The 14,859-nt window shown below is 41.1% G+C and overlaps 1 protein-coding gene across 1 annotated transcript; it reads left to right on the top strand.

Moving 5' to 3' along the window:
* Nucleotides 1-591: 591 nt before the first annotated feature.
* Nucleotides 592-13,675, top strand: gga3a (golgi associated, gamma adaptin ear containing, ARF binding protein 3a). Its single transcript, XM_054604571.1, has 17 exons — nucleotides 592-761; nucleotides 1,090-1,174; nucleotides 1,306-1,381; nucleotides 1,482-1,580; nucleotides 1,675-1,798; nucleotides 2,015-2,118; nucleotides 3,777-3,857; nucleotides 4,044-4,181; nucleotides 4,571-4,652; nucleotides 4,931-5,047; nucleotides 5,774-5,965; nucleotides 6,607-6,680; nucleotides 6,776-7,179; nucleotides 8,495-8,784; nucleotides 10,986-11,155; nucleotides 11,327-11,437; nucleotides 12,063-13,675. The coding sequence occupies exons 1-17, from the start codon at nucleotides 725-727 to the stop codon at nucleotides 12,171-12,173; spliced, it is 2,295 nt and encodes a 764-aa protein (XP_054460546.1). The 5' UTR covers nucleotides 592-724; the 3' UTR covers nucleotides 12,174-13,675.
* The last annotated feature ends 1,184 nt before the right edge of the window (nucleotides 13,676-14,859 follow it).

Here is a 14,859-nt window from a genome sequence, read left to right as displayed (position 1 = left end):
CAGAGGAGAGGGAGAAGCAGTGATTAAGAAGAAAAAGGAAAAGTGTGATGAAGACAGAAAAGGAAGGAGGTGTAGCACTTATTATATTCGTATTAGTCTGTTGCAATTATTGTTTTCGTAGTAATTTGCCTCTGCACTATACTTTTGCTCTGGTTTATGCTTTAAGATGCTTGTTTAAGAAAGGAGATGCACTTATGACTTCTGGTGACTAGTAGTTCTCTTGAATACCTATGTTGAATACACTTCCTGTAAGTCGCTTTGGATAAAAGCGTCTGCTAAATGACTGTAATGTAATGTAATGTAATGTAATGTAACGAAACACAGAAGGCAGTCATCCAAAACAGAAGGGAGGAAATCTTAACAATTTGATTGGTCCACACAGGTTTAAAGGGAATATTTTTTTTCTGCTTGGTGAAAAAAAGAACAAGTATTGGGTTAAAAAAAAATATTGAATATATTATCTTGCACCAGAAAAATGTCATTGTAAAATATTTATTTTTTATTTCTTTGACAACACTGTTTTTTCAGGAGGTAAGACCACAGTATATAAAACGAGACACCCTCCTGTACAGTAGGTGGCTGTATGCAGTTTCAAGCTGTGTGCGAGCCGCTGTTCAACCCTGGGGAAGAACATGAAGAAGAACTTGCTACTCGCGACTCCCATTTGTCCGATCGCAAGTGAAGGCAGCACGGGTCACGCGTTGTTTGTGTCGGGGTTGGAGACATGGCGGACGATGGAGAATCTCTGGAGTCCTGGCTTAGTAAGTACCGACTCTGACACCTCGTTTCACCTGGTTTGTTGACATTAGAGGCGCGCACCGATGTGCTCTGTGACCGCAGCTGTCGGAAACAAGAGTTGGACTAGAATGACATTGCTTAAAACTGAAAAGTATCGTGCAAAAATGATCCTGTGTTGAATGAATAGCTGCAATACTGGAAAATGCTTTCAAACCCTTTTAAATATCCAGCCTTAATTACCCTTAAAGGGACAGTACATGTGTTTAGCATAGGTGTTTCTATAGGGAAGACTCCAGATGTCCTGTAAGAGCATTAAAGAGCACATCCTTATTTTTTCATTTTTCTTTCTAGACAAAGCCACCAACCCCTCTAACAGACAGGAAGACTGGGAGTACATAATGGGATTCTGTGACCAAGTTAACAAGGAACTGGAAGGGTATGGTCACACGGTTCACCCATAACATCTGATTAAGTCCATCTGTGTCTTCATTGTGTCCATCGTTCCAGACTCCAGATGGCTTTTTCTTACTTTGTGTGCATTGGATTGTTTGCTGTTATATTTTCCAGCCCGCAAATATCTGTCAGGCTGCTGGCTCACAAGATCCAGTCCCCTCAGGAGTGGGAGGCGATACAGGCATTAACGGTCCGTAAGTGTGATCCCTTTCACTGTGTTTTTCATTTTGGATATCGCATCAGCAGAAAGTGGAAGAATGTATTCACACCAGGCTGCTTTCCTTTTGTAGGTTCTCGAGGCCTGCATGAAGAACTGTGGGCGACGGTTTCACAATGAAGTTGGGAAATTTCGTTTTTTAAATGAATTGATCAAGGTGGTGTCGCCCAAAGTAAGAGCACATTAAAGTTCCTCTAATGGGGATTACCTAAAATTGGGAGTTTTGGTGTCAATCTTAAATTGTGCATCTGTTGTTTTTTTTCCAGTATCTAGGGGACAAAGTATCCGAGGGAGTGAAGACCAAAGTGATCGAGATGCTGTACAGCTGGACTGTGTCTCTACCAGACGAAGCAAAGATCTTTGAAGCGTATGAGATGCTGAAGTCACAGGGTGAGACATCAACCTCGTAAAGACTGAGAGAATATATGCGGATACGATTTAATACGCAGTAAAACAACATGGTTGCATAATAGTGGCATCCAAAAATAAAACACTGAGCAGGCGGTTATGACATTGCTGTGCTTTGGACTCTAATTGTGTTGCCATGAAGCCCTGAAACTGTCACTTCCACAGTGTAATAGCTGTCTGTTTTCATGTTTATTTTAGGTATTGTTTTAGCTGACCCAGAAGTCCCTCTTGATGCTACTTTAATACCGTCGCCTTCTCCGCGACCCAAGAATCCCGTGTTTGATGACGAGACGAAGAGCAAGGTAAGAGGAGTTATTTTGGGATGTGAACGCAGAAGCTCACTCACTGCAAATAACTTGCTTTCTGTTGTTTAACTCTCTTTGTTACCGATTAAGATTTTCGATGACATGCTTGATTATTACAGTGAAGATCATTTTGTACCTCTGCATTTGAAGTATCAGAGTGCCTACATATTCACTCAGATCCTTTGTGTTGATGACTATTAAAGGTATAATATGACATTTTTGGAAGTCGCCTTATTTGAGAGCGAGGACAAGAAAATCAATACAACTAATGTTGATCACATATTAAGGTACATGCAGGAGAAGGTTGGCTTGGATCCAGAAAGAAGCTGCCCCCTACGTGAAACAGTCAGGCACATAATTCACCTTAAAACCACAATCTGTCGTTTTTTTTCTTTAGTTTTTGCAATCCTAAACAAATAAGATATAACATAACATAACATGTTAACTTTTGCCAAGCCTTTTCCCATCTTTATGGTAAACTAAGCTAACCAGCTTCTGGCTGTCGCTTCACATTTTATCAATCCTCCCTTCTGTCTCTCTGCAAGAAAGCAAAGAAACGTATTACCCAAAATGTTGAACTGCTCCTTTTTAATATTTATGATTGCAGCCAATTCTGGGGGATCCAAATCTTTAAAATAAATCACGCAATTAACCAGCACTATACCTTCATTTTCTTTTCATTATTTAAAAGGTTATGGTGTTTTATTTTTAACCTGAACCCTATTTTCCCATGTTTTTTTGTGTCTGGCTAACATTTTTGAGATTGGTCCAGCATTTAGGGATAGCAGCCGCTAAACTGCAATGTAATCGCTCAATTTACGTCCACTAAAAGTATAGTTATAGTTGGAGAGTAGAGTGCCAGAGTTTGTTGTATTGGAGTTCAGAAAGCGTAGATAAGGGGTTATCTTAACGTTTTTCAATGTCATGGCTGAATAGCATTAGCAATATATAATGTATATAATATTTCAACATCGGGATGCAACGCCAGATCACAGAACAAGATAAACATGTTTTTCCTCTTTCCATAATGTTGTCAGACAATGACAATAAATCTGAGCCTGTCAGTGTTAAAATCAAGCACTTTAATGGTCGTATGTTGACGATGAGGAGTTGCCCTGAGCGATTGCATTGCATTCGTGTAGCTAATGCTGCCTGCAGAGTTTTCACTCAATACTGTACCAGTTAAAACATTTTTTGTCCCCATCAGTCACTTGGACACAAAAACATGGGAAACTATGGTCCAGGTTGAATGTATTGAATTAACCCTTTTATTGGCAATTTTTGTTCCGTGATTTTCTCACTACATACTGTCCAATGAGAGGTTTAAAATGATCAAAAGAGGATCTCAAAGCCATTCTTTCTTGCCCTCCCTAACTGTTTCATCACTGACTTAAGGTTGTGGCGTCCCACAGGAGAAAAAGGTCATATCTAATGAGGATTTATGACACTGCTCTTTGTTTGTTTTCCCGCTCCAAATACCTCACCGGTTATGACTCACCAAAATAGGCCACGTTTACCCTCCGCTGACTGCAGTTGATCTATGAGTGAATTTTGTTTTTCCAGGGCCTGGGAAGTTGTGTGGCTTTGCTGCTTGCGTAGTTGGGTGATCTGTGGGAAATGAGCTCCCGGTGTTTATTTTCTTTCTCTCTCTGCAGAGATTAGCTGAGCTGCTGAAGAGCAAAAAGCCTGAAGATCTGCAAGAGGCAAATCGGCTCATAAAGAACATGGTCAAGGAGGTCTGTCGGCGTCAAGTGAAACACTTTGATTGTTACCGCCGTGTTTTGAATTCAGTTTCAAGCTAATTACTGCACACCTTTCTTTCATCTCAAAGCTTGTGTTTATTCTGACACGGTCAAGGCTAATGAGTAACATCAACAGGTGTGATTCATCTTTTTTTTTTTTTTTTTTTTTGCTTCGCCCAGGATGAGGTGAGAACACATAAAGCAAAAAAGCAACAAAGCACACTGGAGGCAGTCAACAGCAGCGTCAAGCTCCTTAACGAGATGCTGGCTCACTTCAGCCGCGAAGACTCCACGGACGGAGACAAGGAGCTCATTAGGGTTCGTTCTAGTTTTAAGACGGGGCTCACCTGACCTTTGGAAACAAATTCTCTGCTTTCTTTGACCTTTTATTGACATCTTTGTTTTCCTCTGTACAGCCATAAAGCATTCAAAAGTAATTTGCTGCTGTAACATTTAAATCTTGCATTGAAAACAGCCTCGTTCTGAGACCAAACAGTCCGACATTAAGAATCAAGTGTCAAGTGACTTTACAAAATTTACTTAAAGATTTATATATATATATATAATAATAACATATTCAATATCATAGTCTTAAGTATTATGTATGAGAAACATATATTTTCATTTCCTGTGATACAGCAGTTTCTGAATGAGTTTGATGATGTGAATATTCTCGGATTCTTTTTTTAATTATTATTATTTTCCAGGAGCTGTATGGGGATTGCGACAAGCTGAGGCAAACTGTGTTTCAGCTGGCCACTGAGACGGAGGACAACGACAGCAACTTGGGTAAGAGATCCTGTTATTGTTTCCCATTTGACTCTGAGGACACGCTCTCCTATTTTAAGAAAGATGAGTCTGAGTCATGGCCTTGCACTGACACTAAAACCAACATCCCATCGACAACCACTTGACTCAGAAAAAACACATTCTGCTCGTATGGTTCCTACATTCAGCAACCACTGTGTGGAATTTTTTGTTGTTGTTAAAATGTTACAAACCCAGTCTAACCTTTTTTTTTTTTTTTTTTTTTTTTTTTTTTTTTTTTTTTTAAATGCACTGAACAGGAGACATCCTGCAGGCCAGTGATGACCTCTCCCATGTCATCAATTCCTATAAGAAGATTGTGGAAGGACAGATCATCAATGGAGAGACTGAGCAAACACAATTATCAGTCAGACAAGGTACATTTCAACTGGTTCTGGCAGAGAATTGCATGTCCTCATTGTTTGTTTATAGCATTAGAAAATGCCAATTGGCAATGCGGTTTCTGACATGTTTTCAAGACAAACTTCCTTTTCATGTGCATCCTGAGTCTTTAATGCTGTGTTTCCCAAATGTAAATAAAAATAAAAGACTATTAGACTACTAGAAATTCTGCAAATGTATCAGGTGGCCCAGAAATCATGTACAGTAATCCTAATTAAAGCTCATAGTCAGACAAACCTAGCAAAGACAATGTTTGGAAACGATAGCAAAGTTCAAAGAACACAAAGAGCTAATGTTACAAACAAAGATCCAGTCTAACAAGAATCCCTCTCTTACAGCATGTCCTGTTAGCATACTGGTTTGTCAAACCAGAATGTCAACTAAGCACACAAAATGTAACCAATAGAATAATGATTATACACAAGAAGAGTTGGTTTGGTTTCAGATCATTATATGATTTTGCAAATTGTGCTATGTCAAGAAAGGTGCATTTAGTGGATATTGCAAATTGCAGTGACCTTTTTCTGATTAGATGAGACCGGAAAGTTTCTTTTAAGAAAATTGTGCAAAATAACCCCATGCTTCTTGATTTTCAGCTTGATCTGTGAATATGTTGGACATGCCAGTTTGAAGATAAGTACATCTTTGGTTTACTCACTGCCAGTGTTTCTTTTTTTTTTTTCTACATCTGATGAGCACAGGTCGCACAAACCAGTCCGAGATTCTGATTGACCTGGTGGGTCTGGACATCCAGGGCGTCTCTCAACCCCTGACGTCTCTGTCTCTTCCTGCTGACCTTCTGTGTGGGTCCGCTGCCAAGGACCCTCAGTCCCCCAGCCCCAGTGGTCCCTCTGCAGCACTGGCTCTGCTGGATGAAGAGCTACTATCTTTAGGTGAATTTTTTTATTTTATTTTCATGGCGACGTTGGACATTAAAGTGGCCCTATTATGCTTTTCTACTTTTTACCCTCTTCTTTAGTGTGTTATGTATATTTTTTTTACATGTAAAAGGTCCGTAGAGTGTAAAACCTGAAGTCCACGCCTAAAAGGAGTTACCCTCCCCCTCAGAAGCTCTTGAGCTCCTGAAACGGCTCCATTGAATTCTCTCCTTCACTTCCGTAACTTTATGAGGTCACAATGTTAAAGAAGTGACGTAAAACTCCTTCTGGCTAGTTTGGCCCTCAAACCCAAAAGAGAGAGACGGAGCTGAGGAAGAGTTTTTTGTAATGTGAAACGTTGACCAATCACAACAGAGTGGGCTAGCTGACCAATCAGGGCAGACTTTGCTCTCTGGAGGGAGGAGCAAACGCTACAACAGAGCATTTCAGAGAGAGGGTGAGAAGAGGTGCTGCAGGACAGCCAGGATGAGAGAAGCAAGGAGGATTATGAGCATTAACGCATGTAAACATGTTACTGTAACTAGAGATAAAAATATGCACCTGGAAAATAGCACAATAGGGCCTGTTTAACGTTTTTTTCTGGAAAATATCTTGTTTACATGTATATATGTGACATGTTTCGTGTTTATTTACAGGCCTCAACGAACCTGCTCCCGCTCCAAGTAAATCCGCACATGTAAACCTTAACAATGGTTTGCCTTCTCTACAGGTATTTAAATACATTGCGATCATTTCTACTAACATAAAAATGTTACCTTATTGGTAAAAGCAATGTTTTTTATTTGTTATTTCCACGTATTCCAGGATTCCAGTCATGATTTTGATTTTTTTGACATCACTTCGCCTTCGGCTCCCTCGTTCTCGACATCATCACTCTTTCCAGACGCCCTTTCTGTGACAGCTGACCCAGTCAAGTCTTCCTCAACTGCCTCTGCCTTAAGCCTCCCTGGTTCCGTTTTCTCCGAGCCTCCAGTTTCTACAGTATCCGTCTCAACCGCATCAGTCATGTTGCCCCACCCCTTCAGCTCAGTATTGACCGCCAGGGCCCCCGCTGCTCCTCCTCAGTCATTCAGCGTGGCCTCCCCTGCTCCCTCGGCCGTCCCTGTCACTTCACAACAGGTCTCCACTTCACCTGGAGCGGCACACACGACTTCTCTCAGTCACAATCTGCAAGACCTCGCTCTGCTGGATCTGGGCAGTCCTAAAATGTGAGTAAATAGTCGTGGCACAAGGTAAATCTGAGGATGGAATAAGAATCGGAGCAATATTTTAGATGCTGGATCGATGCATGAAGTGTTTTTGGGATAATTTTCTTTAATTGCACTGATTGGCCTGATTGGGTGTCTTAACACTCAAGTTTAAATGCTCCACAGCGTTTTCCCCGCACTGTCGTATGAAATGTCAAGTGCATCTCAACCACTAGTTTCCAAATTGCAGAATGATGCACATCGCTGTCTTCAGCACTGTAACTACTGCTGTGGATGGGGGCACACTGTATTTAGAATATTTTCATCGCTCCATCTTTTCTGTAGACAGCCCTTTCTGACGGGGAGCTGAAGTTTTTATCCATGCTTTTTTTGAAAGCCCCAGAGAGAAGTAATTTTACCAATGCAGAATGAGAGAGTTGCTGGTCTACCGCTGCATCTATTGGTTAGTTTGTTTGTGTTATTGTGTGACTTTGTTGAAGGCAGTGGCAGACCAGCGACCCCCGTGTTCTGGGAGGTAAAACATTTAGTCTGGTTGGCTTTGAAGAAAGCATAGTTGGATATAACGGCTTTAGTTCCCTGTCAGAAAGGGCTGTCTGACAGCAAAGTAAAGCTGTGAAAATATTCCCAATATTGCGTACACTTAAACTGACATTAAATTCCAACTTTAAATGATATTTTAGCCTAGTTTAGCCATCTAACTGCCATTAGGTGGCTAAAATAGGTGTTGCTGCATCCCTTGTCCACAGCAGTACATTGCTATGCTTCTGTGAGGTAAAACAAGTCCATTTCTCCAAACCTGGGAAGTGCTGACGCCATCTACCGAAGGCAATACACTGACTATGATTAAGTACCTCAACTCCTCTTCAAAAGGCTTGAGGTATACATTATTTTTGTTCATATGGTTATTAATAAGAATAAGATAAATAAAAGCTAACTTAAGTGTTGTATAAAGGTTTTATCTGCCCTTTACCAGGAAAACTTGGTCCACGTTGGTGCCTCAACGATTATTGATCATAAGGAGGCAAGAATGTCAACTGCCATGTTGGATGTGACATGTTAAACATGAAATCCTGGTAATTCATCATGAATCATGTTGTGAGCCGTTTAGTCAATAAAAATGCCCCCAATCTCATCTTCAAGGACTTGTGCCTTTGCGTTCCACTAATGATTACCAAACCTGACTGCGCAGTGTTTGCTTTGACTTTCTAGGTGGTTCTGATCTTTTCGTCATCGATGTTTATGTCTGTCATTCTACATTCAAGCATGATTGGACCTGTGATGTTTCTGACAAAGACGGTTTAATTATCCCCAACAGCACACCTGCTGTGATGGACTTTGGCAGCTCGCTGGTCCAGAGTGAGGACCTGCTCGCTCCCGCTGCCCCGTTCTCCAGCTTTGGTGTCACCTCCACCGCCGCATCCAACTCACTGCTCCTAGGAGAGATGCGGGCTGGGTCCACTCCCCCTTCTGCCAAGAGCCAGGCAGATGACAGCCCTCTGTTACGCTCTCTGTCCCCCATCATGCCTCTGAGCCAGGCCAGCCCAGGCAAAGGACAAGAGGTGTCCCTGACCAATGTCTTTGTCCCTTTGGATGCCATCAAGCCAAGTGAGTTCCATGAATCAGGCTGTATGTTTCTTTTTTTGTGTGTGTTTGTGTTTGTGTGTGTTTTTTGAGTATTTTAGCCGATTTTGTTGCTTTTCATCGTAATTATATGTGGGAGAGGGTTGAAAGAAACAATAGCCAAGGAAACCACATCGAGTCAGATCTCATTTTGTGGCCCTGCAAGTATAAATTGATGTATAAACATTGGCTAGTCAAGTAGTTCAGTGCAATTCCACTTAAGATAAGATAAGATAAGATAATCCTTTATTAGTCCCGCAGCGGGGAAATTTACAGGATTACAGCAGCAAAGAGGATAGTGCAAAACAAGAGACATAGTAGATAAAAATAAAATAAAAAAATACAAGATCAAAATAAGTATTATAAATAAGTAAATGAGCAATAAAAACAGTAAGAACAGTAGAGATCCACAGTAAAAATATATATACAGACAGAAATTATTATAAATGTTGTATTGCACAGTGTATTAATGTATTAGTGTCATGTGGTCTGCTGGGAGCAGAGCTGGTTGTGCAGTCTGACAGCAGCAGGAAGGAAGGACCTGCGGTACCTCTCCTTCACACACCGGGGGTGAAGCAGCCGGTGGTGAAGGAGCTGCACAGAGCTGCCAGGGTGTCCTGCATGGGGTGAGAGGTGTTGTTCATCAGGGATGATAGCTTAGCCATCATCCTCCTGTCTCCCACCACCTCCACCGTATCCAGTGGACACCCCAGCACACTGCTGGCTTTCTTGACAAGTTTATTTATTCTCTTCCTGTCGGCTGTCGAGATGCTGCTGCTCCAGCAGACCACTGCATTAAAAAATGGCTGATGCCACCACAGAGTTGAAAAAGGTCCTCAGGAGTGCTCCCTGCTCTCCAAAGGACCTCAGTCTCCTCAGCAGATAGAGTCTGCTCTGACCCTTTTTGTAAAGTGCGTTAGTGTGATTAGTCCAGTCCAGTTTATTGTTCAAGTGAACACCCAGGTACTTATAAGATTGCACAATCTCAATGTCCGCCGGCACCATCCTATGAAGTCCTGGTTCAGTTCTCTGTATTCCCTGTCGTCATTGGCGGAGATGAGGCCGACTATTGCAGAGTCATCAGAGAACTTTTGCAGGTGGCATTTTTGCAGAGTTGCATGTGAAGTCCGATGTGTAGATGGAGAAGAGGAATGGAGCCAGAACGGTTCCTTGTGGGGCCCCCGTGCTGCAGGACACCAGATCTGACTCACACTCCCTTATCCTCACATACTGTGGACGGTTGGTGAGGTAGTCCAGTATCCACGCAGCGAGGTGGTGGTCCACCCCAGTCTGCTCCAGCTTGTCCCTCAGAAGCAAAGGCTGGATGGTGTTGAAGGCACTGGAGAAGTCGAAGAACATGACTCTCACAGTGCTTCCAGCCTTTTCCAGGTGAGAAAGGCATCTTTGTAGCAGGTAGATGACAGCGTCATCCACCCCGATGCCAGATTGATAAGCGAACTGAAGTGGGTCCAAAGTGGGTCCAAAGATGAGATCACCAGGGGCGGAGGTGCCCAAGGACCAGCCTCTCCAGGGTCTTCATCAGGTGGGATGTTAATGCCACCGGCCTGAAGCTGCTGAAGTCCTTGGCCCCCGGGGTCTTTGGGACTGGTACCACACAGGACGTCTTCCATAGCTGTGGTACCCTCCCCAGCTTCAAGCTCAAATTGAAGACGTGCTCCACTTGACAAGTGGGCGCTACACTCTCATTGTCAACCATAAAGGATTCTAGCAACTGGTTGTCATTTCGACAACTTTTAATATAAAAGTAGTACCTGACCTCCCAGCCTTAATAGAATTCCCTGTCGAGAGGATAAACATTAAAGAGATTAAGTTGATGTGTCTCTGTGGTTCAGGTAAGTAAATAAACCTCTGTTATCTAGTCAGAAAATAACACCTACCCCCCGCTATTTGAGAAAGATTGGTGGCTGGAAAAACTGAACTTTAGACATTACTGCCACTTAGTGGTGGTAGTGGCCATGGATGATATTTCCCCCCTGTTACTCTTGGTCTTTTTTTGTGTACATTTTCATTGTGGATCTGAAAGTTATTATCACACCATCAGAACATGCTTTCAGCACAGAGTACATTGGGAGCAATAAGAGCTGGTGTGTTTGTGTTGACTCTAGACTTTTTGAATCTCTGTAATAATCACATTTTGATTTTCCTCTTCATGTGCCGTGTTTTAGGTAAAGTGTGTCCTGTGACGGCTTATGACAAAAACGGAGTTCGTATTCTGCTGCATTTCGCCACCGACTGTCCAGCAGGCCGACCCGATGTACTGGTGATGGTGGCGTCCATGCTCAACACAGCCCCGCAGCCTGTCAGGAACATTGCTCTACAGGCTGCTGTGCCCAAGGTGAAACCACCGTCACTTCATAGGAAGCTAGTGTGCCTTTTATTTATTTTATTTTTTTAAGTATTGGCAGATTTTGGACTCGTTAAATTAAATATTTCACTTCAAATGAAATCAAAGTGGGTTGCCGCTTCTGTTTAATGACCACGGATGTCGGTTGTGCTAATTCACCAGACGATGAAAGTGAGACTGCAGGCGCCCTCAGGGACGGAGCTGGCTCCTTTTAACCCGATCCTTCCCCCTGCTGCCATCACTCAGGTCATGCTGCTTGCAAATCCTCTCAAGGTAAATCTCAGCCTTGAGCTGTTTTTGGTCTTTGTACATTTTTATGCATCAAGTAATGTATTTATTTACAGAACCCTCTCTTACATCAGCTGTGTTTTTATGCCTCTGCGCAAGCAACAGCCATGACCAGAGGCATTATATTATGCCTTCTGGGTAATCTGTCCACCAGCCCGGTCCATTCTTGTGAAGGCATCTTCTCAGGAACGCCTAGAGGGAATTTCTTCAAATTTGGCACAAAAGTCCAATTGGATTTGAAAACTGTGACCTCACAAAACTTGTTTTTTGGCCATGACTAAATAATTCATATGCTACTTTTGAAAATGCCACACAAATGTCTAATGGGATAAAATTCTGAAATGATGACATTTTAGACAGACATGGATTTAAACTGCACCATGACTGGTTGGAGGAGGCATACAACCACGAGGTGGTAATTCTGGTGATCTATGTTTGGAGTCAGTACTGCACCGTATTGGCCATTCTTACAGTCGCACATTCCAACCAGTACTCTTTGAAGATATATTATTATATATTGGCACTGACACTATGCATTAGATCTGGTGTGTTCCAGCGGGCCAATGAAAGAGTTTGTGTGTTTGCGCGTGTGTTTTTTTTTTTTTTACAGGAAAAGGTGCGGATGAGATACAAACTGACATTCACGCTGGGAGAGCAGCCACACTCGGAAGTTGGGGAAGTGAATGAGTTTCCGCCTGCTGACAGATGGGGGGCTCTATAGCCCAGCATTTCCACACAACTAGACAATTTAATTTGTCAGTGCAGCTCCGAGCTCAAGAGAAAGGGCAGTATTGGAAGACTTGAAGGGAAAAATTTGAGGTTTTTCTGCTTGAGATGGCCCACTGAAGTAGCCAAAGTCCTGTAGCGTACATCCAACTTAAACTTTACTACAGTACTAGAGGTGGTCAGTGTGGTGCAGTAACAAATGGAGTTGAGTTTTTAATAATGTTAAATATTGCTAAGTTATTATCAGTTATTATTATTATTATAATCTTTTGTTCTTATTGTAATGTTCATATTTACTGTGTCTCAATGCCAGACAGTGAGCAAAAACATTGAAAGAGATTGTGAAGCCAGGTTCGTATAACCATGTGAACATGACCTTCATCTTCACATGAACTACTGCTTCATCTCACATGAACTACTGTGTATGCCAACCACATTTTACGCTTAAGACATCGGACTGGAGCAGACAACAGCCCCTCTGTTGCTCCATAAAAGGCACCCAGAGACTGGCCCATTAAGAATGAACTTCTTTCAATACGCTTCACAGTCACTACTGAATACTCAAACTTGTCTTGTGAGTTCTATACTAACTCATAGCTCAGACCCTTGTTACGCTTCTTAGTCTTTCAGTATTTATTGACCTGAATGTGTTATTTATTTGGTGCTTCGGGGAGAAGGTGTCAGATCTGTCAATTTCCTGTATGGTATAGAAATCGGCGGCTGCGTTCCTTTTGCAAACTGTTCTTATGTTGGACACTTCCAGTATTGCAGTATGGTCAGAACAAATCTGTAGCCGGCTGTCAATCAGGCTTTTTGTTACCAAATATATATAGACCGCTTATAATATGTTACATTATGTAGCAACAGGGTGGATGCTACATGTCCAGGCTGTGCACTTTGGATATCAATTTAATATAAAATATGAAATTCCTGCAAGATAAAACAGCAGCCTTGTGCCAGAGACAGGAGCCCCTTTTGCTTGGTAGGTGCAACATGAGCTATTGAGGCGACGGATCAATTGTATGCATAAAGTGGATGTGCTTTAGGAAGCGCTGACCTGCAGCCAGTGAATCCCTGGGTATTGTTTGACGTTAATTAAATGCAGTGCATAGCTTTGCCCGTGTTACCGCTGTTCGACAATGTTGTGGAATCCAGGCTAAAAGGGTAGGTTATTTCGTCGCCCTGAGTCAACTGTAAATGTTTAGCTTGTGCGTGACTCTCCTCTATCAGTTAAGGACGATATTTCTTTAAGGCTTGAGAAAATACTGTAGATCAATTGTAAAACCTTGATGGTTAAGTCAAAGTTTCAAGCTTACTGTGTGTTCATCAAAAACTGTGACTTCTTTATTTTTGTCTTTCTTAGAGCTAGAAAGGAGATTCTCTACATATTTCTTATAGACCTGTTTGTCTTAGGTTGTTAAATGAAGGTGTCATTGCATATTTTGAAAAGCTATTCCTGTGCATGGAAGAATAAAGAATGAGATGGATATATTTGTATTACAATTTCACATGTTTTTGCCTCATTTTTCAATGTCTATGGACCAATGTGGTAGCATATTAACCACATAATTGTTGAGGGTTTTTGTTTCTCACTTAATCATAATGAGATTAACAGCAAAATCACACTAAAATATTGCAAGTAAAAGTAACAAGATAAAAAAAGTGTCAAGAGTGAAAGTGTTCCTGCAGCTGAATGATCCCTTATGAGCCATTATTATCTAGGTTTTATACTACAACATGTACAGTACCAGTCAAAAGTTTGGACACACCTCATTCAACTACTTTGAAGAATCTAAAATATAAAACATATTCTGGTTTGTTGAGCATTTGTTTGTTTACCACATAATTCCATATGTGTTCCTTCATAGTTTGGATGTCTTCAATATTAATTCACAATGTAGAAAACTGTAGGCAGCATATTGTTGTTGCAGCTGGTCAAGTTGGAGCGCATTTTAACTTCTTTATTGATGTTAGATTAGATTAGATTCAACTTTATTGTCATTGCACAGAGTACAAGTACTAGGACAACGAAATGCAGTTTTAGCATCTAAAACCAGAAGTGCAAAAGAAGCAGGAAAGGTGCAGTGCAATGTGCTAGATAAATAAAGGTATAAATAATAAAATAAAATAAAATGTTGGGTTGATAATAAGCACATCATAGTTTTTGCGTCCTGATAGATATCACATAAATGTAGAGAAATTAAATATAAAAATAAAGTACAGTCAGATACTTTTGGTATCAATTTGCAAAACAATAAAATAACTAACCAGAAGTGCAAAAGAAGCAGCAAAGGTGCAGTGCAATGTGCTGGATAAATAATAAAATAAAATGTTGGGTTGGTAATAAGCACATCATAGTTTTTGCGTCCTGATAGCTATCACATAAATGCAGAGAAATGAAAATGTTAATCACAACAGAAAATGGATTGGTTTGTCAATAGTACATGTGTGTACTTCTCACTTAGTGCAACCTAATAAGAATTTTTTTCAAAAACAGTCAATAATACTTTTGGTATCAATTTGCAAAACAATAAAATAACTAACCAGAAGTGCAAAAGAAGCAGTGCAATGTGCTGGATAAATAAAGGTATAAATAATAAAATAAAATGTTGGGTTGGTAATAAGCACATCATAGTTTTTGCATCCTGATAGATATCACATAAATGCAGAGAAATGAAATA

The sequence above is a fragment of the Anoplopoma fimbria genome, chromosome 9, assembly GCF_027596085.1.
Source record: "Anoplopoma fimbria isolate UVic2021 breed Golden Eagle Sablefish chromosome 9, Afim_UVic_2022, whole genome shotgun sequence".
NCBI classification, from domain to species: domain Eukaryota; kingdom Metazoa; phylum Chordata; class Actinopteri; order Perciformes; family Anoplopomatidae; genus Anoplopoma; species Anoplopoma fimbria.
Note: the sequence above shows the minus strand (reverse complement) of the source record. Positions and strands in the feature narration are given on the sequence as shown.

What these genes read in the sequence shown, in the direction of transcription:
- gga3a (XM_054604571.1), top strand. Translation starts at nt 725, where the DNA reads ATGGCGGACGATGGAGAATCTCTGGAGTCCTGGCTTA. An exon ending in TGAGATGCTGAAGTCACAGG is followed by an intron (nt 1,799 to 2,014) that starts GTGAGACATCAA and finishes TGTTTATTTTAG; the next exon opens with GTATTGTTTTAGCTGACCCA. An exon ending in ATGGTTTGCCTTCTCTACAG is followed by an intron (nt 6,681 to 6,775) that starts GTATTTAAATAC and finishes CACGTATTCCAG; the next exon opens with GATTCCAGTCATGATTTTGA.